Source organism: Bos mutus, chromosome 8, assembly GCF_027580195.1.
Source record: "Bos mutus isolate GX-2022 chromosome 8, NWIPB_WYAK_1.1, whole genome shotgun sequence".
In the NCBI taxonomy this organism is placed as follows: domain Eukaryota; kingdom Metazoa; phylum Chordata; class Mammalia; order Artiodactyla; family Bovidae; genus Bos; species Bos mutus.
Window position 1 is genome coordinate 69,738,460 of NC_091624.1, and position 24,921 is coordinate 69,763,380.

The window sequence follows — 24,921 nt, forward strand, 5'->3', positions numbered from 1 at the left end:
AGGGTTCAAGGACTTGGGCGGCTAGAATCATTCAGTTTGCTGCACACACCGCTAAAGTTCAGACCATCAGGAGAAGGATGTGTGGGAAAAGGTGTTGCCCACAAACTTTTATTATGTTCTCGCCACACTCTTCTTTCCTTAATAGGCTGAAGATGAAGAGGGCTATAGAAAACTGATCGATCAAAAGAAAGACAGGCGTTTAGCATACCTCTTGCAGCAGACTGATGAGTATGTGGCCAACCTGACTAACCTGGTTTGGGAGCACAAGCAAGCCCAGGCGGCCAAAGAGAAGAAGAAGAGGAGGAGGAAGAAGAAGGTGAGTACTCTGATGCCTGTGGCTGAGCTGGGGATGTGTGTTTGGGGACCAGTTTTAGGCCTGTCTTGCCCTGTAATGAGTACTCCTTAACTACCCTCATGGAAGACTTAGATGATTTTACCGTAAACACTGCTGACATAGATGGGTTGATGAGGCATATTAGACAACATATTGGAGATGGACAGAATGTATATTCAATTCCTATTTCCACTGTTTGACACAATATTAAAAAACTAAGTACACATAGTCGATAGGAAAGGGGAAAACATGGCCCAAAGAAGGGTTTGCTCAAGTGCAATGCGTAGGCAGGGGACTGCTGAGTTAAGAAACTGGAATGAAAAATGAAAACCAAAATGCCTTGTTCAGATTGAAAGGAGCCAGAGGAAGATGAAAGAGAGAGCTTTGAGATACTTTTAGTAACATATTTCAGCCTGTTTGGACAGACAGCTATTGCCAAGATTGTTCATTCAGTTCAGCTGTCCTAGTGTTACAGTGAGGAAAATGTGCAGGTCAGAGTTTTAGGTCATTACAGAAAACAATAGTATTATGTAAAATAATCTGAATTATCATGAGAAGTGAGGGTAAGATTTACAATCTCTGTTCTGCAGATCGTATATCTCACTTCAAGGGTAACCTGCTTCCCTGTGTGGACCTGTGGATATATTAGATCCTCTTGGAAGCTTAGGTAGTCTGGTAATATAGTTCTTGGTGGCTATTCCATTTTCATGGTCAGTCCTGATTGGTCTGGGTACAGACATCAGCAGGAAGGCTTTAAATTGTGAAGATTGAGGACTGGTAGCATTTAATCATTTTTTTCTGTGCACGGAATAATGGAACAAAATGTTTTTCAAAAAATAATTAATTTCATGGCTCCTGACTTCTCATACCTGTTTCATAATTAAGGAGGAGGAATAAATGATTGAGAAGGTGCCTTCTGCACCTGATTTCTTTAGTATAAGATAGCTCCCCTTATTGTGAAGGTGAACGAGGGATGAGTCAGGGTTTGCATTTCGACATTTCCTTGGTGAGAAATACCAAATTTTCTTGTCAAGGTCGCATTATAGACTTTGCAAAATTCCAGCTCCCAATTTCTAACTTAAAGTTGACACATGGCAACCAGATACAATTCTGTAATATTCCGTAGGTGCATGCTAAGTCACTTCAGTCATGTTCAACTCCTTGAAACCCTATGGACTGGGACCCACTAGCCTCCTCTGTCCTTGGGATTCTCCAGGCAAAAATACTGGAGTGGGTTGCCCTGCCCTCCTCCAGGGGATCTTCCCAACCCAGGGATGGAAGCAGTGTCTCTTATGTCTCCTGCAATTGGCAGACAGGTTCTTTACCACTAGCATTACCTGGGAAGCCTGTGTTCCATAGGTGGACCCATGAAATAGCAGTTTTAGTTTTTCCTAATCCTGAAGTTTATTCTGTGAGGCTGTAACAAAAAGGTCACTGTTAGTGTTTTTAACATCGCAGTTCATATTCTATGTTTGTTTGTGATTGAAAGCTAATGACTCAAATTTGAGCTTCTGGCTTTTAATGAATGGATTGTTGCCATAGTATTGAGGGCTTCCCAGGTGGCTCAGTTGTAAAGAATCTACCTGCCAATGCAGAAGATGTGGATTCAATTCCTGGGTCGGGAAGATCCCCTGGAGAAGGAAATGGCAACCCACTCAAATATTCTTGCCTGGGAAATCCTATGGACAGAGGAGCCTGGTGGGCTACAGTCCACGGGGTTGCAAAAGAGTTGGACACGACTTAGCGACTAAATAGCAAACAGTCACAGTATTAAATTGCTATATCATCATAGGCAAAGAAAGATACGTAATTGAGTAGTAATGATTATGCTTTTGTTTCTGTGTTAATCTTTACAGAGCAGGAACCTGTTGGTATTTTTCATGGTGCTTGCAACTCTGCATCATCTATAGGTTGACTCTCTACTTCCAAACTCTTGCTTTCAGATTTGCTAATAGCACTTATTTTTCCTATTCCATGCAGTTGCTCAGCAAATATTAACCGAACTCTTACTGTGATCTAGGCAGCGTGCTAGATTCTGAGGGAGAGAGTATAGAGGTGAGGAAGATTTCTCCTGCCCTCCTAATTAAACCAAAGAAGGAGACAGGCAGACATTAATCAAACTATGCACCTGAATATATAAGTATAAACTGTAACAAATGCTGTGAGGGAAGGCAGGGAGCCAGACTACGATCTGATTGCTTGGCAAACGAGTCATAGGCACCCCAGTGACTCCGGTCTACCTGGCGTCTCTTTCCAGGCATCTCCCATTGATGAGCTCACGTGATGAAATATGCAGAATTGTTACTGTATTATCAGCCCTTCCCCTCTTGCCTGGCATGCTGTCAGGATGCCTTGCATCTGAGCACGCCCTGCCCTTAGCAGGACCAAGGAGATCAGGCTCAATTTCCTTCCCAGCCATCTTGTTGGGAGACACTGGATAAAGGACAAGAAGACACTGGGATCCTTTCTAGTCTTTCCTGAAAACTGTGTCACTTAAGACTTAGTTCAAAGTGAGTCACCCAATTTCAGATGTACCTTCATTCAAGTGCAAAGAAAATGGATGCTTTCAAAAGCTGATTATTTGACACTTTGGATTATCTGGAGTTCCTCTCCCCTCCATTAGAGTGAATGATTGAGAGTTGTTTGTTCCAGCTTCTCTGTCAGGGAGGGAGGCTGCGTGGGGACGTTTAATTCTATGCTATCCCTTTCAGCATTTCCCGTAGAAGTAATATCACGCTGCACCTATCTACAGGGTTATTTTCTCCCCCTTATTAAGTAAGGCATCCCTAAATCTTTCTTTTGAAAACAGCTTCTTTACCCAGTGAGCTCATAGCACTGAACTAGTGGCAACACTTGAAGGATAAGATCCAGGTCACTCCAAGACCTCTGCCATCAAAGATGAGTATGACAGACCTTGTGATTTAATTGGAAAGGGGCAACTTTGTTACTTTTTGTCATTTTTTAAGAATTACCCCAGTGTAACAGAGAAGGCCTCTTTCTTTCTTGGGGAGTTGATCCTGGTTACTTGGTATTAATGAATAATAAAGCGGGTTTCCTTTAACCTCACATGACCTTGCTTAATTTTTCTCTTCTCATCAATACAGCCACTTCTATGAAGTATACATTTATAAGTCATTCTGAAACTTCTCTCTCTCAACCTGACTTCCATTAATGCTCTTGAAGTGGAAGAAAAAGAAGTAAACTCTGTGTATCTACTCGAGTGTTAGAGGAGGAATCGTTTTTCAAGTATTGAAATAACTAATTATGTGACACCGGCTCCTGTGGTGTCATGCTCATGACAGCCGGCTCACGTGGGACAGCATGAACACAGTGTTAGTGTGTGCTTACCGTGCCCTTGGAGGTCTACTTCCTCTGCCGTGAGAGTTCTGGCCTATCTACTGGAGGGACCCAAGGTTGAAATGGGGGTGTGTACACATAGGAGTGAACATGCTCACTTATGACTTGGATCACTATCTAAATCACATTAATACACTGTCTTTTAAATTCATAACTGCATCAGAAAGCATAGAATACTAATTGTTCTTGTTCCCTGGTAGGATATTTCATTAAGAGATCTGTAACTCAGCTCTTTAGTCTCTTAATCTGTTAGAAGGTGATAGGAAAAGGACCTACAGCCTGCATTTGTTGTAAGGATTGCAGAGGTTATATGCATGCGTGCGCACTCAATTGTGTCTGACTCTGCGACTCCATAGCCTGCTAGGCTCCTCTGTCCAAGGAATTATCCAGGCAGGAATATTGGAGTGGGTTGCTATTTCCTACTCCAAGGCATCTTCCCGACCCAGGGATGAGACCTGAGTCTCCTGCATCTTTTGCACTGGCTTGCGGATTCTCTACTACTGAGCACCTGGGAAGCCCAAGATTATCTAAAGGACTTTGAATGCTCCCAGGGACATAGTAAGTGCTCAGTAAATATTGGTTATCTTATCAGGAAGTTCTGTGGTATAAATGCAGGATAGTGAGTGTCCAAATATGGTTATAGGTTTCTCTGAAAAGGAAATCTTCTTTTTCCACTTATTGCATATTCTCTGTGATGTTGAGAAAATAAATGGCCATTTTTTTCTAGGTGAAGCTCAGTTAGGCATTACTAAGTCAGGTATCTTTTGGGACTATGACAGGCCCCTTGGCGGTTGTGGCCTGCAGTGGGAAATGAGGATGTCTTATTTTGGGCAGACTCTGCTTCCCTTACCTCCCCAGCTCCTACAAAGAGAATTTTCTAATTATTTGGCCTCTGCTCTCTGATGGTTCCTGGTAATAATGAGGCATTTCTTACATAGATTTAGGCTATGTTTTTCCTTGGGCTGTGTTCAGGAGCCCCATGCCAGCCCCCCGCCCCTGAATCTACTGCTGAGAAGTCTGGTCATTTCAGAGGTTCAGCTTCCCCAGCTATTGACTTCAGGCCCAAATTAAAGTATTTAATTCCCTCTTCCCAGATCTTTCACTGGGATGTACACCAGCACAACTACACCCTTGGTGTTTATTGTGACATTTCTTGGAAACTCATGATACTAATGGGAACATACTCAGAGAATGCATGGGGGAGCACTGTGCCAAGTCTCTTCTTCATTGTGGCCTTTGCTTCTCTTTCTTTCCCTCTCATCAAACAGTATTATATACACTGTTATATGTGAATCTCAGATCTCTGATGTTTTGGAGGGGGAACCTTTCTGACACTAGTGTATTGATCAATATAGAGATGAAAAATGTGTTTTTCTTTTAGGTATCAAATAATTAAAAAAAACATCTTGGTATAATGATGAAAACAGCATCAGATGAAAAGCTATAATCTTATTGAGACATTTTATATTCAATTTATTCTCCAGTCCTTCTCAGTTCTTTTATCTCTTTTCCCCAGAGACTATTAGTTTATTGCAGTTTTCCTCCACAAGGAGATTTTTGTAGGTGAAAGAAATATTCTAAGGCAATTTTGGGCATTTGAGTATAGTGACTATTGTAAAGGTAGGTGAATGCAATGACACAATTAATTAGATTTATTTGATAAGTTTAGTGTCAAAATGGGTGAAACCAGAAGTTTGGATCAAAGTCTTGCTTAACTGGATTGACCAGTTACTTGAGTCAAAATGTTGGAGCTGGTTTTCCCTGCAAGGCACGACCTAAGTCATGTGCAATTGCTTGTTAACTTGATATTCTTGGGTATTTTTTATTACCTGTTCACCTATCTTAATGCTCACAGTTCCTCTTAAGTGACAGTAAAAATAACCAAGTGATTCCTGACAATCTTAGGTTTCCCTCAGAGCAGAATGAGTCTTTAAGATGCCAGCACATTTAAATGATATTTCGGTATATTGTAACAACACCTGCTGGGGGATAAACTGTGTTCATTGTATAATATAGTTTGTAAGATATTTGATATAAAACTGTTTCTTTACAAAGTGAGGCTGTTTGTGGCGTGTGTTTTGGTAATCTGCATAAAATACCCATTGAAGCCCATTTTCTTTTCTTTGAATGTTTATTCACTTATTTAGCCAGGCTGGGGTCTTAGTTGCGGCATGTGGAATCCTTAGTTGCGGCATGTGGGATCTAGTTCCCTGACCAGGGATCAAGCCCATGCCCCCTGCATTGGGCACACCAAGTCTTAGCCACTGGACCATCAGGGAAGCCCAAAGCCCATTTTCTTGGGTTCAGCTTCCTCAGGGTTTTCACGTTTGGGGTTTCCTTTCTGTCCTTGCCTTGTCACTGATTGTGTTACACAGCCTAGGAGGATGGGTACCTGAGTACAAAGCTTTGTTCACAAACATTCCTGAAGAGAGTGTTTGAATTCACATTGGCCTTGGAAATCGGGAAGCCCAATTCTTTCATATTGTGTCACATCTGCCTCCGTAATTACATTCCACCCTCCACCCATGAGGGTAGTTAGTTATCAACTTTTTGCAGGTCGGAAGAAGCCAGTACAAAGTTCCTTTAGCCCTGATTAGTGGCTGAACTGAAGTGGATTTTGTTTTTGTTTTAATCAGTGGAGATAAGCTGAGCAGACTCACTGATACAGAACTTCCTCAGGCAGCCACTGCCACAGGAGCATCAGGTTGTTTCACCAGGGGCTCGGAGTCTGTCCAGAGTTAGCTCCAGTGGTAGCACCAGTCACAGTCTGTTTGGAGTTGACCATAAACAAAAGAAAAAAAGAATTTTTTTTTTTTTTGGAGGGGAGGGGAGTAGAGGGTTCAGCACTAGTTTGATGTGAGAATGTGGATTTATGAAAGTATACCCACCAGACATTGTCCCCAAACTGAAGAAATTCAAAGCATGATGGGAGAACTTGACATCTCCTGCCATAGAGCAGACTGCCATCTGGCTTCCGCCTTGTATAATAGCACAGCCGAACTGGGTGTAGATACAGGGCACACACAGGAAGTATCATAGAGCACCAGTTCAGTGAGAGAACTGTGTGTACATTCTTAGCTTTTTTATGATTTGCAAATATATTGGCACCTAATTACAATGGTGATAATTCATTGAGTGTATGCTAAGTGGAAAGCTTTGTTCTTGCTATTTTCATTCATTCCTTCATTCACTATATTTATTTAGTGTCTTTTGAGTGCCAGGACCCCTTGTAAGGTATGGAAATACATGTGTGAACAAAACAGACAGAAATCCCTGACTTTGTAATGTTAGGAAGCAATTTTCAGACAGTGCTGTGTGTTGTATAGACATAAAAAACCCTCAGACTGTCATTGATTCTTTTACATTGTGAAAAATGACACTCGCAATGTATATTACATGTAACCTTGATTATCCGTATTAACATGGTGATCCGGTCCTGCAGCAGCCCAGTGAGGTGGGAACTGCTACTTTCCCAGAGGAGGGAACCAAGATTCAAGAGATTTGCTCAAGATCAAGTGGCTAAGTATTCGTGCACTTAGTGACAAAGCTGGGATTCAAATGCAGTTCACCTAATTCCAGGACCAAGATTCCTAAGTCAAATATTACATTGCCTCTCGGATTTGATACTAGATGGAAATTTAAAAATTAGTTTAGAGGATTTTAAGTAATAGAAAGTCCTGCTGATGAGGCAGTTTAGATAACACCCTGTCTGGTTGATAGCATATTCATAGAAGAGTGTTCTTCATAATAGTTTTGACTTTGTTCTTTTTGGTCCTGCAGACTTTTTAAATGTGCTATTCATTGAAACGGTGATCCATTTCCACTAGCTAGATACTGGAAATTGGCTTATTCATTGTCTCATTTGATATTCTTTGTTTGCCAAATTTGTAGCTAATTTCTGATTTGTATGGAGAGAATGGTGGGCTTAATTGACTTTCTGCAATTAATTGAAAAAGTCGCCTGAATATAGTGCCTGAGAAATCCAAAAATGGACTTTTCAGGGGAGCTGGTAGCAGGGACGGTTCCTTTTCTGGACTTTCTGCCATTGTTCTCCGAATCCATAGCCCAGATATAGGGCCCAGTGCTTTTCCATCATGGTCATTCCTTTTGAGCTTGGAAATATTTTCACTTTGGGGTTGCAGAAATAGAAAATCAAATTCTTGGGAAATCATAACCAAAGGGAGCATTTCATTTGGTAGAAGTGCTACATTTTTTACGCGTTGTGCTTTGGCATACATGTATACGCGTACGTTTTATAAGAAAATTAGCAAAGAACTTCAGAAAGTTCAGACATTTATGGGAACTGCCCTTCTTCAGTACGGACAAAGACTGGATTTTCAACCCTAGACATTTTCTATAAAAGCTATTTTGTCAAGAGACAATTGAGTTATTTTCACAGGAAGCAAAAAATGTATTACACAATCAATGCCTTAAGTAAACAAAGTGGAGTTAATATTGATTCTGTATCATTATGTATATTTTTAATTAACTAAAGGGCCCAGGGGAGGAAAGCTCATTTTCTTAAATGTCTTGATAAAGGAAATGACTGAAGTTGGTTTTTTTTCTCCTCATCGCACTACACAGAATAACTTTAAAATAAGGATTCCGTGAAGGTGGTGTTAAAGATTTCACTTGTCAAAGAGGTTGTTATAAATGTAAGAAATTTCAGACTATGTTGTGTTTATTGCAGATGAGGCTCTATCAGGTATGTACAAAATGTGACATAATCCTAGCTTTTCATTTAAGCGGTCTTTGAGGCACATAGAGGTTAATGGGCTAAGATACTAGAATATTTAAGAAATGGAGGATGACAGAATTTTCCATGAGACCACAGAATCTGCATCAAATTTCCCCATATACCCACTGAGGAAATGCTATTATGAAAGCCAATTAGGTAGAATGAAAAGCATTCAGAGAATACACAGGATTTTGAATGATTTCGTATTTTTATAACCCAAGAGTGATTCAGAGTTCATTCTTGAGGGGACATTTTTTAGAAAACTTGCTAAGGGAATGAGCAAGTTGAACTGATTCAGGATGTGTCTTCCTAGTGCCAAATACAACCACATTTCAGATTGTGACCTTGGTCTTAATGCTGCCACATCTTAAGCTCTTTGCATCCTAGAAGACACAGTCCACCCCTCTCTAATGGGCCAACCCTGAGTCACATCTAGCTTCAGTCACTCCCTGCAAGTTGCCAATAAAATCTACACTCTGTCTCAGAGAGTGAAGAGATACATACATAAAAGGCATGAATTCTTAAGCTCTGTTGGATGATGACAAGTAGTAATGAAATGCTGTTATGTGCCACTGAGTTGCCATGAGGTCCTTCCTGTACCCACCTTCTGGGTTCATACCTAACATTTGACATTGTTTTGCAGAAGGCTGAAGAGAACGCAGAAGGAGGAGAGTCTGCCCTGGGACCAGATGGAGAGGTAAGGGATTTTGCATCCATTTTTACTGTACTCTGCTGAATGAAACCCTGCTATTCTCTGTGTATACTAATTGTATTTTTCACTCCGCTATTCATTTTTTAAGTAAAAAGAGTAGTCCATTAGCATAGTAGACAATTAAAATAGCATAAAAGGAATACACTAAACAGTAATCTTCCATCTCAGACTGCCAATCAACTGATATTAAGTTTCTTGTATACCATTCCAGAAATTTTCTGTGCACATATAAGCATGTGTTTATGAATATACAGAATGTGGAAAAATCTTAAGTGATTCTATAATTACATTTTCCCTGTCAATGATGCAGAAGCATAAAATATGACCCAGTTTCTTTCATTTACTTTGAAATTTCATAACTCCATAAGCCAAACAATTTATGTATTTGGTAGCCTATTTTTTTTTTTTTTAATTTTCTGTAAGCTTACCCTATAGCTTCTATTAGTAGATTCATCAGTATATTTCTAAATTTTATTTCTGTTATTTCTGATATTCTCCTGCATCACCAGAATACAGTGATTGATTTATTGGATTTTTTTTTTTTTTCTCTGAAAACTCAGAGTTCTGTGCCAGTGATTCACACGAGCATGTGTCCTTCAGAGTGGGATGGGAAGGGCATTTGTTTCAAACTGCCTTCTCCTCTCACAGATTCTGACAAATCTGCCTGGAAGATTGGGGTGGGTGGAGGGTTGCCTCTTTCCTTTCCAGAATCACCGTTCACATGAGTCATATTATGAATGTGAACGGCCCAATGGCAGGTAAAAGGTTGAAACCACTATTTTATGCAGAAACCTCTTGAACAATAAATGTTACTTAACCACTGTAATTCATCACAAGGAAAGAAAAGATTGGGATAAATGTCTAATGTGTGAGAAACACTCAGTGGGCTATTATAGGGGAAGAATATTGTATGTTAGGGCACTTAGGAATCGCTCTAATTTGTGAAAGCCCAGCCTTACCAAAGCATGCCTCACGTGGGTCTGTAATTAACAAGCACATAGGGAGAGATTTTAAGGTGTTAGTGTGGTAGCTCTCTTATATTATCCCCTGGGAAAATTAGCTCATACACTTTTTTCTTTTTTTTAAATCATAGCACATGATATGTTCTGTTTGCTATAGTGGGCAGTCTTCATCTTACCTGGTTTGTTTTGAAATAATGTTCTGATTACACTCTGCTGTGTTCACTCAGTGTTTCTGCCAAAGTTCTAATTTCAGCTGTAGCGATTCTCAGTTTTCTCTGAGGTATGACACAAACAGTAAAACAAGCTGTAGTACAACAGGTCAAGATAATGGAATATGATTCTTCCAAGGGAAATGGTAGCAGTTCCTACGTAAGTAGGAAATGTAGGAAACGCTACTTACGGTAGGTGTCCTACTTATCACATGAACATATAGATGACCTTCTACATTAATGAGGAAGAAGCATTGTCTTGAAATGCAAAGTAACAGTGTTCACAACCATTGCTTCAGCACACATAAAAGGACAGAAACTCTGGAGTAAGCCTTCTCTTTTTATTTTTTCAGGTTATTTTTGTGGATAATTGCTAATATGATGTTTCTTTTTCTGACAGTGCTGTGTTGAGGGAGAAGGGGGAGAGAACCAGTTTTGAGGTGGAGGGGGAACATGGTCATTTCCTATTAGATATAGAAGATAACCTACAGCACACTGTTTTTCCATTTTAACTCCAAATAACAATTTAGAAACAACTTTTCGGAATTAGTGAATTGCCTAAATGTGTGAATTTTATCACTTTAAAGGAAATGGATAACTTGAATTCCTCACAGATCAAGCGTTTCCAAACAGACATGTCGCCTGGGGGCCTGCTCCTAGATGCACAGTCACCCTGTAATCATAGCATTCATTTGCATAGGATTACTCCAGTTTTAGACCTTTTTAAACAGTTTGTTCTCTGAAGTAGGTTAAACACAGCCTCTGCAATTTCACTTATTCTCTTAATTTTCTGAGCAAACTACTTTTCATTGAGAGTCCAGTGACGAATTTCAGCTCAAACCTGGTCGATTTGCCAGATTTCTGATGAGCAGAGCCTTTTGCTTTATTGCAGGTCCCCATGGTTGGGCTAGGTATCTGATGGTTTGGTTTTGGATGAAATGACATTGTTTCTGCAGAAGCCACACTGGCCATTAAGAGATGACACAAGTGACAATCCCTCTTTCTTTTTTCCATGATTCTCTCTGAAACCATGAGTTTGTAGTAGTCTTTATCTGGGGGAAGTATCCTGAATATTCACTGAAAGGACTGAGGCTGAACTGAAGCTCCAATACTTTGGCCACCTGATGCGAAGAGCCACTCACTGGAAGAAACCCTGATGCTGGGATAGACTGAGGGCATGAGGAGAAAGGGGAAACAGAGGATGAGACAGTTCGATGGCATCATCAACATAATAGACATGAGTTTGAACATACTCTGGGAGACAGTGAAGGACAGGGAAGCCTGGCATGCTGCAGTCCATGGGATCCCTAAGAGTCGGACATGACTTAGTGACTGAACAACAGCAAATTAATATGTGGGGGTTTAAGGGTTCTTAGTTGAAAATGGCAAGAATCAGCTCTGCTTGATTTAAGTAAGAAGGCAACATGTCACTAGGATATTGCATGGGTCATCAGATCTCCTGAAGGCAATAATCTGGCTGGGACTACCCTGTTATTTCAGTTATGTGTTACTGTGGTGTACTCTACACCAGGTTAGTGAAGACACAGCTGGCCTTGGGAGTAGGCATGGCCAATACCACTGCACTGGCAATGCTGCCACTGTTGTCTGCTCTCGTGCCAGTGTGCCCATTGGCCCTCGCTTTCTTCTAGGTCCTGATTCAGAGCCTTGGTGAATGTGCCCAGTTGCAGAGCTTAGGTCTTGTGCCAACACCTTAGCTGCAAGGAAGGCCAATGTTTTCCATTTCTTTAGTGAAAAGTGACCTCCCACATCCCACCTGGGAGACATCTCACCAGGAGACAAAATTTCTAATCACAGGAAAGGGTTTCAAATGCTGGATAGCCACAAACTGTAGCACAGAGTTGGGAGAATATCATAACACTAAGCAGTGCCGTGTCTTTTCTTCTGTCTAGCCCATAGATGAGAGCAGCCAGATGAGTGACCTCCCCGTCAAAGTGACTCACACAGAAACTGGCAAGGTCCTGTTTGGCCCAGAAGCACCCAAAGCAAGTCAGCTGGACGCCTGGTTGGAAATGAATCCTGGGTATGGCATGAAAGCAGAATTATTGGTGTTCTTTGGCTTTTTAGATTTTTGTGGTCCTTGTAAAATCTGGGAACTGAAACAACCTGACCATTGCTGAACTGAGGTTATTACTTGCATTTGTCATTTGTACATAGAATGGGCCGTATGTATTTGTGTATACACATACACACACATAATAATTTAAAAAGCTAAACTTGCTCTTCCTCCCTGCTCTTTTTCTCGTAGTTACGAAGTTGCCCCTAGATCGGACAGTGAAGAGAGTGATTCTGATTATGAGGAGGAGGTATGTTTGTGTCTCTGTTTGGAGTTCATTGGCTGGAATGTTCTCAGAAAATACCTGGGTCCTTCTGCCTCTTCGTCCGCCACTGTTAGCCAGCGGGTGACTACTGGCCTGGAGGGTTTGCCGGAGCTTCGCTGGTTCATGCCTAGTTTCACAGTGACTTCTCAGGGGCTCGTTCTGGCCAGTGGGGAAACTTGGTGAATTCTCAATTTATTTGAAACCAAGAAAAGAGAAGCTGGCATTAAATTGGAGGTGGTAGAAAGGTCTCTGGAGGAAAATTGGAGATGGATTACTTTGGGAAAAGCAATTCCATGCTTCTAAGTGGTTTACACTGAGGGTTAAGAGCCTAAAAATGCCTGAAGTCCTTTAGTGCTTAGGCCTGTTTGAAGCTGTAAGTATTGAAATTTGGACAAAAAGGGCAACATGTACTTGGTTTAATGAGTTTATTGAGCCTCTTGGTTTGTTGTTTTTTTTTTTTTTTAATGGGATTCTTGTTTTAATTCTTTGGATATAATTGGTATCCACCTTTCTCAGTCTCTTGGAAGGAATACTTACTGTATCTAGAACCTAAAATGGTATACTTTTAATAGAAATGAAAGAATAATCAAGGTATTTCTAGATCAACTTTAAATTGCTTAACAATTACAAATAGAAGAAATAAATGAAGATTTTTATCTCCTTTATTAGAGCATTGCTAGTGTGTAGTCATAAATCTGATGTTTACCAGTTTAGAGGAATCTTGGTTCAAAGAACACCAGAGCAGAGCAGCCTTACCAGTGACAGCTCACCAGAATTTTAAGACTGTTGTTATTTTCTTCTGTTTTGTGGACCTGTGTTTCCTAAATTAATCTACCATGGATTAAAGATGAAAGATAATAAAAGTTATTATTATTTTTTAAAGCGTACTATTAACAAGCAAATACTTTTGGAGGAATGCAATTTTTTTTTATAGGCCACTCTTTCTCTGAGATATTTGAAACTTACAAAATCAATTTTTTAAATATCTCTTGTTTACTCGGATGAATGGGTCCATAAATGATCCTTTGGAAGAATCTTCTCATTGAGTCTGAGAGCCAGGGAGGGACAGAGACGAGGTAAAGAAGGCTGCTCAACCCAAGGATGCCCTCTAAGAGTGACAACTGCAGACAGCTCCAGACAACTGGGACCAGAGTGAACTCTGAGCTGGGGGTCCAGAGACTGGGTCCTCATCTGTGGCCAGTCATGTCCCCTCTTGGGGTTCACCTGGTCATGAAGGAGCTGTACCCACTCCTCATTTTACCCCTTACAGTTCAATGATCTGTGATCATAGATTTAACGTTCAGCATTACGATCATTGTCAGTCCTCATTGTTTCATTCAAAAGTGATGGAAAAGCATCATTCTCTTTAAGCCTACTTTTAAAGGGGATTCTTCTAGGTTATCTGAAAAGATATAGCCTTCAACACCAAGTGGGTAGTAGTGGATATAATGGATATTTAGTAAAGCTTTCCAACGGGCCAGCAGAACCAAGTAGGTGGGGAGGTGATGAATCCTTTGCCATGTTATTGACAGTGTTTATCTACATATCCAGAAATATGAAGTGGCCCCAGAACACACACCCAGAAGACCACATGCCTACAAGCTCCAGTCCCTCCGCCGTGAAGGCGTGTGAGAACATCCAGGGTCCACTGGCATCATCAGAAAGACAATACTAAGATCTCTTCAACTGGCTTTGGAAGAGAAGGGTTTTAGAAGGTGGCTCAGTTATCAAGAGCAGATGTCTACAGCAGCAGTCCCCAACCTTTTTGGCACCAGGGACCAGTTTCGTGGAAGAGTTTTTCCACAGACCATGGGGATACAGGCAATAGGGAGCAGCTGTAAATAGAGATGAAGCTTCACTCAGTTGCCCGCTGCTCACCTCCTGCTGTGCAGCCCTGTTCCTAACAGGCCATGAACTGGTACCCATCCGTGACCCGAGGGTTAGGGACCCCTGATCTGCAAGACTCTCTGATGACCAAATATTGATACAGATCCATCTTTCTGGCATGGTTTTTACGAATTTACTCCCGGGGAGCAAGGGTTCCAGGATCCCTAGAGGGCTCCTTCTGTTCTTTCATTCAGTGGTTTAAACAGCGATAGAGCGGTGGGAATTGCCTAGTGTAGGTTAGGGTTAAATTTATGTCCCCCCTCGGTTGCGTTCACTTCACTTGACAAGTTGAATACTATTCCCTTTCTTTCCACAAAATGCCAATCCTAGGGATTCCCTCTTTATTTTAAAGTGGAGTCTTTGTTCCTTTTCCAGGATGAGGAGGAAGAGTCCAGCAGGCAGGAAACTGAAGAGAAAATACTTCTGGATCCAAACAGCGAGGAGGTTTCGGAGAAGGACGCCAAGCAGATCATCGAGTATGTATCGCTCAGAGTTTCATCTCTTGTACATGCGTTTCATGAGGGTTATCCCCTATGAATTTTCTTTTAGAGAATTTTGTCTTTAAGGATGGAAGCTGACTTTATGCCCAGACTCCCCTTGAAATGCCACCATCAGAGGTCACCAGCGTGTCTCACCGCTCAGCCCCTTCTTTAGTCCTCTTCTCCTTCCTGACTCCCTCACTCCTGGGTTTCTCATGTCATAAGCACTTCCATCCTAGTTGAAATTTGCCCCTCCAACCGGCAGCCTTTCCCACCTCCCGTAATGGCATCAACACTCCTCCAGAAACCCACAAGGGATGTGCCCTTCCCTTCTCTGTCCTCGCTGCTGCAGGTGGTCAGCCCCCGACTCCCCCAGCCCAGTCTCTGAAACACCCCAGAGTCCTTCCCCTCACCTGAGCACCGAGCTCTTTGCCTCACCACACCCATCCTCTACACCGGTGGGCTATACAGCTCTTTGCCTGTATTGCTCTAGTGTTAAAAGAAAAATTGTGGTGAAACAATCTGCAAAAGAGAACATTTTAAAGTGATGAGATTTAAAAAAAAAAAAAACCAGAAATAGACATTCTGATATTTTCTCCTTTTATTCCAGGGCTCTGTGCCCACTTCAGTAATCTTTCCTTTATCCATCTGCCCCCTTCTTCACTGAATGTTTTAGGAGCCCACCCCCACCCCACCTCCATAGGAGGCTTCCATGGTGGCTAAGTGGTAAAGAATCTGCCTGCAATGCAGGAACCACAGGAGATGTAGGTTCGATCCCTAGGTCAGGAAGATCCCTTGGAGGCGGGGAGCATGGCAACACTCCAGTATTCTTGCCTGGAGAATCCCATGGACGGTCCATAGGGTTGCAAGGAGTCCAACAGGAATGAAGCAACTTAGCATGCACACTCGCACGCCCCCTCTGTGGAGTGACACAGTAGTCGGTTAACCTGGTGCAAAAACAGAACACTACCTCTTCTCTTTCCCGTGTCTTTAATGCCACCTTCTGCCCCCTCTAATCTGTCCAAGCTTTGGGCAGTGTTCTGTGGGTAGGATTTATCTTTGATTTTCAAGGGCCTAGGACACTTCACTGGCAAAGTGTGAACTTGCAGGCATACAGTTCATGCTCACAGCAGTCATCTGAAGTCAGGAAGGCCTGTGTGCAAATCCTGATGCCAGCGTCCTTCATGCGACCTGGGAAAATTCATGAAGTCATGAACTTAGTCTGAAGTTCTCCACAGGTGTAAAGTAGGGAAGGTAATAGTAACGTCTGCCTTGCTTGCTTTTTGTGAGGATTTACAGATATGTTTTACCTGCTGGGCATGAAGTAGGTGTGGGGGCTTCCCAGGTGGCGCTAGTGGTTAAGAATCTGCCTGCCAGTGCAGGAGATGCAAGAGACTCAGGTTTTATCCCTATGTCGGGAAGATCCCCTGGAGGAGGGCATGGCAACTCACTCCAGCATTCTTGCCTGGAGAATCCCATGGACAGAGGAGCTGGGTAGGCTGCAGTCTATAGCGTCCCAAAGAGTTGGATATGACTGAGCGTGCACACGTGAAGGAGGTGATAAATGAAGCTCTACTTACTGCAGCTGTTTTTGGCTCTCCATTCATGCACAACTTCCCTGTGCGTGACTCTCCACTTTCTCTGCCCCAGGACAGCTAAGCAAGATGTGGACGATGAGTACAGCATGCAGTACAGTGCCAGAGGCTCCCAGTCCTACTATACCGTGGCCCACGCCATCTCCGAGAGGGTGGAGAAGCAGTCGGCCCTCCTCATTAATGGAACCCTGAAGCATTATCAGGTAACTGATGTGGTAACTGTGTATTCTTGGTAACACAGGGAACTGTATTCTTGGCAAGTTGCAATCTGTTACCTAATTTTGATTGGATATGTTGTGTGCATGCTAATTGCTCAAGAGAGTTGATGATGGCAGGCGTCTGGGGTTAGATTCTTTCTTTTTTCATTTTTGGCCATACTTCATGGCATGCGGGATCCTAGTTCCCCAGGCCAGGGATCAAACCCATGCCCCTCTGCAGTGAAATTGTGGAGTCTTAACCACTGGCCCACCAGGGAAGTCCTCATATCGCTTCTAGTGTAGCAGTTCTCTCTGCTGTGCCTGTAACTCTTGTTTAGAGCGTTCCATTTTACTTTCTTCACTAAGGCGTTCACCCGTTTTCCCTTTTATGGTTTTGGGATGAATTGTTTTCAGAAATCCTGACTTAACCTTTGCAACTATTTTACCCATGGATCTCTTCAGAAGGGAAAACCCAGCCACTTTCTATGAGTACAGGGAACATCTGTGTCCCTTTTTGAAGTAAATGAAGTATATTTCTTCAAAACTTTCGGTGGTAGCTATAGTTTAACATTATGAATTCAGCCACCTAAGAATTGCTGTCTACAACATTTACATGCTTTTTTTGGGGGGGGGACACAGTAAAGGGGTGAGCATCCATGCTTTGATGAAAACTAGGCTGTAAACATGGAGAAGACAATGGCACCCCACTCCAGTACTCTTGCCTGGAATATCCCATGGACGGAGAAGCCTGGTAGGCTGCAGTCCATGGGGTCGCAAAGAGTCGGACACGACTGAGCGACTTCCCTTTCACTTTTCACTTTCCTGCATTGGAGAAGGAAATGGCAACCCACTCGTGTTCTTGCCTGGAGAATCCCAGGGACGGGGGAGCCTGGTGGGCTGCCGTCTATGGGGTCGCACAGAGTCAGACACGACTGAAGTGACTTAGCAGCAGCAGCAGGCTGTAAATATAACGGATGTTTCTTTTGACCTGTCTGTAATGAGGTCAGCACCTGTCTTTTACTCCTTCCGCTTCATAGTATTTTCCAAAGTGTGTTCCTTGCAACATTTGTCCTGTGAGATAGACCCCAAAAAGAATGGGGAAAATGGGTTCTGTGGTTAAATATTAATAAATATGGGAAATACTATCAACTGTAACTTGGATTACTGTATAATTTACTATTCCAAAGTTGGAGATGTATAAGAATGAACAGAGGCCCTTATAATTGATCAGAGGTGTCACCCAGGACTTTCAGAGCCAGTCAGACGTCTGAGCACCCTGGCAGTGACCCCTCTTGGTAGCCCGTGCTGTGCATCAGCAACTCATGACTCTGCAAAAATAAATGTGTCACGCATCCGTATCAGCATCCTACAGTGAAATGAGTTTAGCTTCATATTGCCCAAATTTCTCTGGCCACCAAACTTTCTTTTCGTATATCATATTCCTCTTCATATCCTATAAAATTAGGGTCCTTTGGAATACACTTTGGGAAGTACTAATGTGGTCAAAACTTTATTCAGGTTTTTCCATAACATCTTATGGATATTATGGAAAACTTAAACAAGCTCTTTGACCAACCCAATATACACCTTTGGCCAATAGCTCTCAAACTTTTGGAACTTGAGTCCAGGCTCCACTGAACTCTTAGAACGCAGCACTGTGTTGGTTGCCATTGTGTGGAGGTGAAGAATACAGCTGCTGCTGCCTCAGTACTGCCGTGATTTGTGTTAAAGCACCAGCAGTTTATACCCACTACTGCTTTTGCGTCATCAATGCAAATGTCAATGCAATATAAAAGACAGGTGATGCCTTAGTGTTAATAAGAAAATAATTTTGATCTTGTGATCTCCTCAGAAGAGTCTGGAGACCCTCGAGAGTCCCTGGAGCACAATTTGAGAACCAGTGCTCTGGCTGCAGTGAGGTCAATGTTCTCTCCAAAGACCATGCTAGTTTCATGAAGTTCAAAGCTGTTGTCATCTGATTTGGCCTACCTGATGTAGATAGGAACTTGGAGTTGGTTCTGATGACCTCCTGTATGTCTGTGTATGGAAAGTGCATTCTTTAGATTATTCATAAATAACTTTTAAAGCCGCATTGATTTCCTTCTGCCATCTGAGAACTTTTTAAGTATTCTTCATCACTGTCTTTTCAAACCTATCTCCTCCTCTATGGCCTTCCTCCTCTGCTGGCTGCTGTAAGATTTCCTGAACATGCTTCACTCTGCCCCTCCTCTGTTTTTTTTTTTTTGCTTCATAAAGTTTCTTATTCCTGGACTCTGACTACCCATGTCCACCTGATGAAATCAATTTCTGCTTCTGTTTTACCTGGGATTAAAACAGATGCAAAATTCAGCCCCTTTGCCAATTTTCATTAACAAATAGAGAAAGAAATCCACTCTCATGGAGTGTCTAAATGTGTCTGGCATTTAGCTGACTCCTAAAGGTCGGGTGGTCTCGGGGTCACATTGCAGGCGTGCAGCTCCTCCCACTGAGCACTCTGGGTTCCCACCATTCCTCCTCTGCCCCTCTCTCTTTTGCGCATCCCCTGAGGGCCTCTTTCTGTTCTTCTCATCTCTTGGTATTACTGCTGTTCTGCAAAAACCTTTAGGATGATTCAGAATCTTGCATGGTACAAGGCACCCCAAGAAGCTTATCCAAATACTTCTTCAAACCATTGTAGTTGCTCATCCCAAGAAAAATTCTGGTCTATACAGTTTTATAAATATGACATTCGCACTGCCAACTGCTTCTTGGTGCATGAATGGCCTATTGGCTTCTCTTTGTAAACTTCAGAAGGGAGGCATGCATCTTACATATGTAGATATCCATGTGCTGTAGCTCCTTGCCTGGTCCTTTCACAGAATCACCACTTAATAAATATTGAAAATGGAAGAATCACTTTTCTTGTTTTTACATGAAAGAAATGAAAATTAACGTTTCCCTAAGCGTAACTTTATTAGCAAGCTAAATTGACTGTAGCAATTACACACACACACAGACACACACAGGTGGTGCAGTGGTAAAGAATTTCATGCCAATGTAAGAGACACAAGAAACGCAGGTTTGATCTCTGTGTCGGGTAGATGCCCTGGAGGAGGAAATGGCACCCCACTCCAGTGTTCTTGCCTGGAGAATCCCAGGGACCGGGGAGCCTGGTGGGCTGCCATCTATGGGGTCGCACAGAGTCGGACACGACTGAAGCGACTTAGCAGCAGCAGCAGCAGCAGGCTGTAAACAGATGTTTCTTTTGACCTGTCTGTAATCAGGTCAGTTTCATGGACAATTCATAGACAGAGGAGCCTGGAGACTATAGTGACATGGGGTTGCAAAAAGCTGGACATGACTGAGCACACATGCATATGTATATATATATAGAGAGAGGCAGAGTTAATCCTCTCATTTAAACTAACATCTGTGATAACGGTGGTGGAAGGGAGTTGGTGGTTGGAGAGGAAAGTTGGACAATTTTGTATTTTCACCCACTCTTTCTTGTGTGTAACGTGGGAATCCAAAGCTGTGTCTCTGGTGCTGTGCTTTTGTACTTAACTGTGCTGAAGGTGGTTCCTGGGGTCAGCTGCCTTTGGGGAGCACCTGCATTGCAGAGTTCCCCTGTGAGGCCTGGGAGCTTTCTCCGCCAGCAGATGCCCCTGGCTCCGTGATCACTCTGCTACCTCACTTGAGGGGACCCCACCCCCGAGGGGCTGACAGGCTCTTTATTACCAGGAAGGCTGTTTCTAATGACCTGTGATCTCCATGCCCAACCTGCCTTCTGGCTTGTTTTTCTTTAATTCTCACATTGGCTTTTTGTTCTTGGAGTGGTTAGAATGGATTTTCATTTGGGTTTTCTTCATCTCTAATAATTCTAGAATGCCATATACTGTGAAATGCTAAGTAGGGATGAATGGTAAAGCTGCTTAAAATCCCCCCGGAGCGCTCCAGCCCATCACTTCTAAATCTGATTAGCACTCAGCACCTGCCAAGCAGTGGGGCGATTACAGGCTCACAGTTGAATTTCGTTTTGTGCTGGTGCTTCCCCCACGTTCCTACTGCGGGAAATCCGACGTACAGCACGGAGGAGTTAAGAAGTCGCAGCCCCACTTGAGTTGTATTAGTATTAATTACCTGTGCAGATCTTGGATAATTGAAGCAATTACTCTTCATTTCAGCTCCAGGGCCTGGAATGGATGGTTTCTCTGTATAATAACAATTTGAACGGAATCTTAGCTGATGAAATGGGGCTGGGAAAGACCATACAGACCATTGCACTCATCACTTATCTGATGGAGCACAAACGACTCAATGGCCCCTATCTCATCATTGTTCCCCTTTCGTAAGTAAAGCCATTTATTCTGCAGTTATCTTTCTTTATGTTAGAGTTTGCCCTATTTGTCATCTGTCATTTAAGGCAGAGTTGTAGCCTATAGTGGGATTATCAAGAGCATATAATCTGGATTTAGATGTTTCATTTCCCACCCTGTCTCCCACCCTGGCCTCTTTGATTGGCTACATAAGCACAAAATGAAGTGATTTTTTTCCAGCCTTTTGTGTTGTTGCAGTCTACACAGCCTGCATACCGCACAGTGGGTCTCATTCTTTATCACACCTGAAGTGGCTCATGAAGCTGAAAGTTTTGATATGGGTATTTCATATCACACAAAGCTCTGCACAGAATTTTTTATCTTTTGAACAGCTGATGTGGCCTTCTATAGACAAACTATGGGCTTCCCTGGTGGTTCAGACAGTAAAGAATCTGCCTGCAATGCAGGAGACCGAGTTTCGATCCCTGGGTCGGGAAGATCCCCTGGAGAAGGAAATGGCAACCTACTCCAGTATTCTTGCCTGGGAAATCCCATGAACAGAGGAGCCTCTCGGGCTACAGTCCATGGGGTCGCAAAGAGTCGGGCATGACTAAGCGACTGACACACACATACGTGTCACTGAAGTACTAAAATTCATGGGTTTTGTTTTATAACATTTTTCAGTTAGCCTAAAAAATACTACACATATAACACAGACACACACACAGTCTCAGTGATCATAAAATGAAAAGTTAAAGTAGCAATGAGATATCACTTCACACACGATAAAAAAAAAAAAAAAAAGATTTCCTATTATTTTCTTATGTTTCTAAAAGGCTACATATATTCAAAAAAATGTATATTCTTAGATCTTCCTTTACTGTCCCCTTTAAAGCAGAGTCTAAATCAAAATGCAGACTCTGAACTATGTATTGAACTGCCCTCAGTACTGTGGTTTATCTGCAGTGGCGATGCCGCTTTGTCAGGACAGGTCTTCATCCTGTCCTTTCCATCACATTTCCAGTGCCTTGTCTACTGCGTGGACCTTGCGGGTTTTGAGTGGACATACCCGCAGGAAGGAATTCCTGTTCAAAACTACCCTCCTTGGATGGGAGTGCATCTGACTGTGGTGTGAGGTTGCACACAAGTGCAGCCTGTTCACTGAGGTCCTCTTCTAGATCTCACTGCTCATTATAGACTTGGACCTTGAGAAAAAGTAAAACTTCTGTTTTAGTGTTTCCTTCAAATTTTGCCTAAATGAGAATTCTTCACAGACCTCTTAAATCCATTTTATTTGAACTCATAGTACTTAGACATCCTTTCCATGTTATCTACATCTTGAACATGTATTTTGCTTTTTATCTATATTTTGCATGTTCTGACTCATAGATTACATTGATGGTTTGGGGGATTTTTTTTTTTTTTAAGACGTTTACTATTTTTCCCCCTGCTCCCTCCTGGCAGATTTATTTAGTATTTTCATGTGCTTTTATCATTTTTTTTTCCTGACTCAAATTTCTCTGAATTTATATGGCTGTTTTTAGAGTCCCCAAATCACTCTGGTAATTGCTGTCTTTCAGTATTAAAAATAAGATGCTTTTTTGTCCTCTGTGTTTATGCATTCTTTAATTTTTTTTCCCTCTCATGAGATTTCTTATGAATCCTCAAACTTGTCACGCCTTGTGGCACTTGTTTCTAACTTATCTCGTATTTCCACACCTTTAAAATGAATGTGTAGTTGAGATATTTTATATTCTCTGTCCTCTTTCAAGGTGAGGCCTGAAAGTGAATGAGAACATCTTTTTAACCACAGACTTTTATACAAACATCTCTCTGTATTTTGTTTTGTTCTACAGGACTCTATCTAACTGGACGTATGAATTTGACAAATGGGCTCCTTCTGTGGTGAAAATTTCTTACAAGGTTTGGAATGCTGTATTTATATATAAATGTGGAAAAGCAAAAAATAGACCCTATTTTCTTCGTTCCTTGTGCACATCTGTGAACTGTATTTGGTTGTAAAGTTTTGTCATGTACATCATGTACTAAACAGTGAGAGTTAATCATCCCAAGAAGATTACTGTAATAAACCATAATTACTTTCAGATAGTGAAATGCAGAAGAAAATTGTTAATTATCATATTGCGAGGTTTCTGATGAGAGTAATACAAATGACAAATATCGCATATCCCGCATGCCAGCACCATGCCCACTGTTCCTGCAAAGTTAGGCAATTACCCAGACAGCCGAGTGCCGGCTGGACGCCCCTGTAGAAATGGAGCCTTTCAGCAGAGCAGCGGGTTCTCTGCTACCTTGGGGTCACCATAATTTCCTTTTCTCTCCCTGCCCTCCCTTGGTCTGCAGTGGGAAAGCCTCTCCACAAGAGTCTGAAAAGTACCCAGACGTGGGCAATTTTCCCAAGTACATTCCTCCTGGATAATGGATCTATATATGATAATTGCGTGTACGTGCAGTCCTTGGTCATGTGTCTGGGCTCCATTAAGCCACGAGTGGTGAGAGACAATGCACATCTCCTTCCCTGGGGTAATATAGATCTGTATTTTCTTCCCATTCAGGGCACCCCTGCCATGCGTCGCTCTCTTGTCCCCCAGCTACGGAGTGGCAAATTCAACGTCCTCCTGACTACTTATGAGTACATCATAAAAGACAAGCACATTCTTGCAAAGGTATGTTTAAAAAAATTCTTTTGTCTCGAATTATGGACCATCGCAACTGGAATGTTAAAATATTCCCCAAATTATACTCACTACTATAATTTGCTCATTAGATGACTGCCCTCTCCCTCTCTCTTTGAGTCAGATATATTTTGGTCATGGGTTTTTAATTTTATGTATGCTGTTTTCTGTTGCATGTCAGTGATCCTGGGACTCTTACCTATCCTGTTGTAGTTAATGAGTTTACATCTCTTAAAAGAATTTACCTGGGTTCCTTCTGCAACTCTTTTTCTCTCCAACAGCTCTGAACATCGTGCTTGTGGAAGAAATAATTGTTTTTGTTGCCCTGGGATATTGTCAGCAGCGGAACTTCATGCCTCTTGTGTCTTTGTCTCTCCAGAGATGAGCAGGCATCTCTCCATATGGTCTTCTCCATATGAACGTTTATCCAAGCTGTAGCTTTTGTGCTCTCCCTGTTTTATGTTGATTTCCAGTGAAATAATGGGCTATTCTTGTTTGGATGACTCTGGGTTGTTTCTATGACTATATATTTGGAGTCGGGAAAGAGTTGTTTTCTACCTGCGACCTACATATCTGCTAATTTATAGGTCCTAAACTGTCCGTTAGCCAAAAAATAGAATCTTTTTTTCCATTTATGTCATCTTGCCTCCAAATATATTCATGTAGAACGATGGGAGTAGTTTCTATCATGGAGCGAGTAGGAGAACTTCATTTTTTTTCCTTTGGTAATTTCTTTTACGCTGTGGTGTTTTGAAAGCATTATAATCTGACACTAAGTTATGGCCAGAACTGAACAGAATCACTATTTCTGGGATCTGTTCAATCTCTGCATTAAACCTTTGCCCTGGGAACAGAGAGTTCCCTTCATGGCGTCCTAGGAAATACATGAAGGAAACGTGCTCCCAGGGGAGGTTTAATAATCGAGACGGCACCAGCAACAATGCTGTGAGTTCGTCTTCTTCACACTCTGAGATGGATTTGGCAGTGTCAAAAATGACATGTTTTCAGTATAACTGTGGGAATGTGTGTGTACATTTGAGACCCTTTTAAGAAAATTTGGATCGTGTGTTCTGCATATGCATTTCAAAATTCGCCGGAGACGCCTGGTAACGGATGTACTG

The 24,921-nt window shown here is 42.1% G+C and overlaps 1 protein-coding gene across 5 annotated transcripts in view; it reads left to right on the top strand.

Moving 5' to 3' along the window:
- SMARCA2 (SWI/SNF related BAF chromatin remodeling complex subunit ATPase 2) overlaps positions 1-24,921 on the top strand; it is a 180,041-nt gene that overhangs the window by 47,612 nt on the left and 107,508 nt on the right. For all 5 annotated transcript variants that reach the window (XM_070375823.1, XM_070375824.1, XM_070375826.1 and 2 more), the window contains exons 9-17: positions 146-316; positions 9,073-9,126; positions 12,223-12,353; positions 12,579-12,636; positions 14,914-15,014; positions 16,668-16,815; positions 20,973-21,136; positions 22,961-23,027; positions 23,681-23,791. In XM_070375823.1, coding sequence (XP_070231924.1) covers positions 146-316; positions 9,073-9,126; positions 12,223-12,353; positions 12,579-12,636; positions 14,914-15,014; positions 16,668-16,815; positions 20,973-21,136; positions 22,961-23,027; positions 23,681-23,791 — 1,005 coding nt within the window. The remainder of the gene's footprint in view (positions 1-145; positions 317-9,072; positions 9,127-12,222; positions 12,354-12,578; positions 12,637-14,913; positions 15,015-16,667; positions 16,816-20,972; positions 21,137-22,960; positions 23,028-23,680; positions 23,792-24,921) is intronic.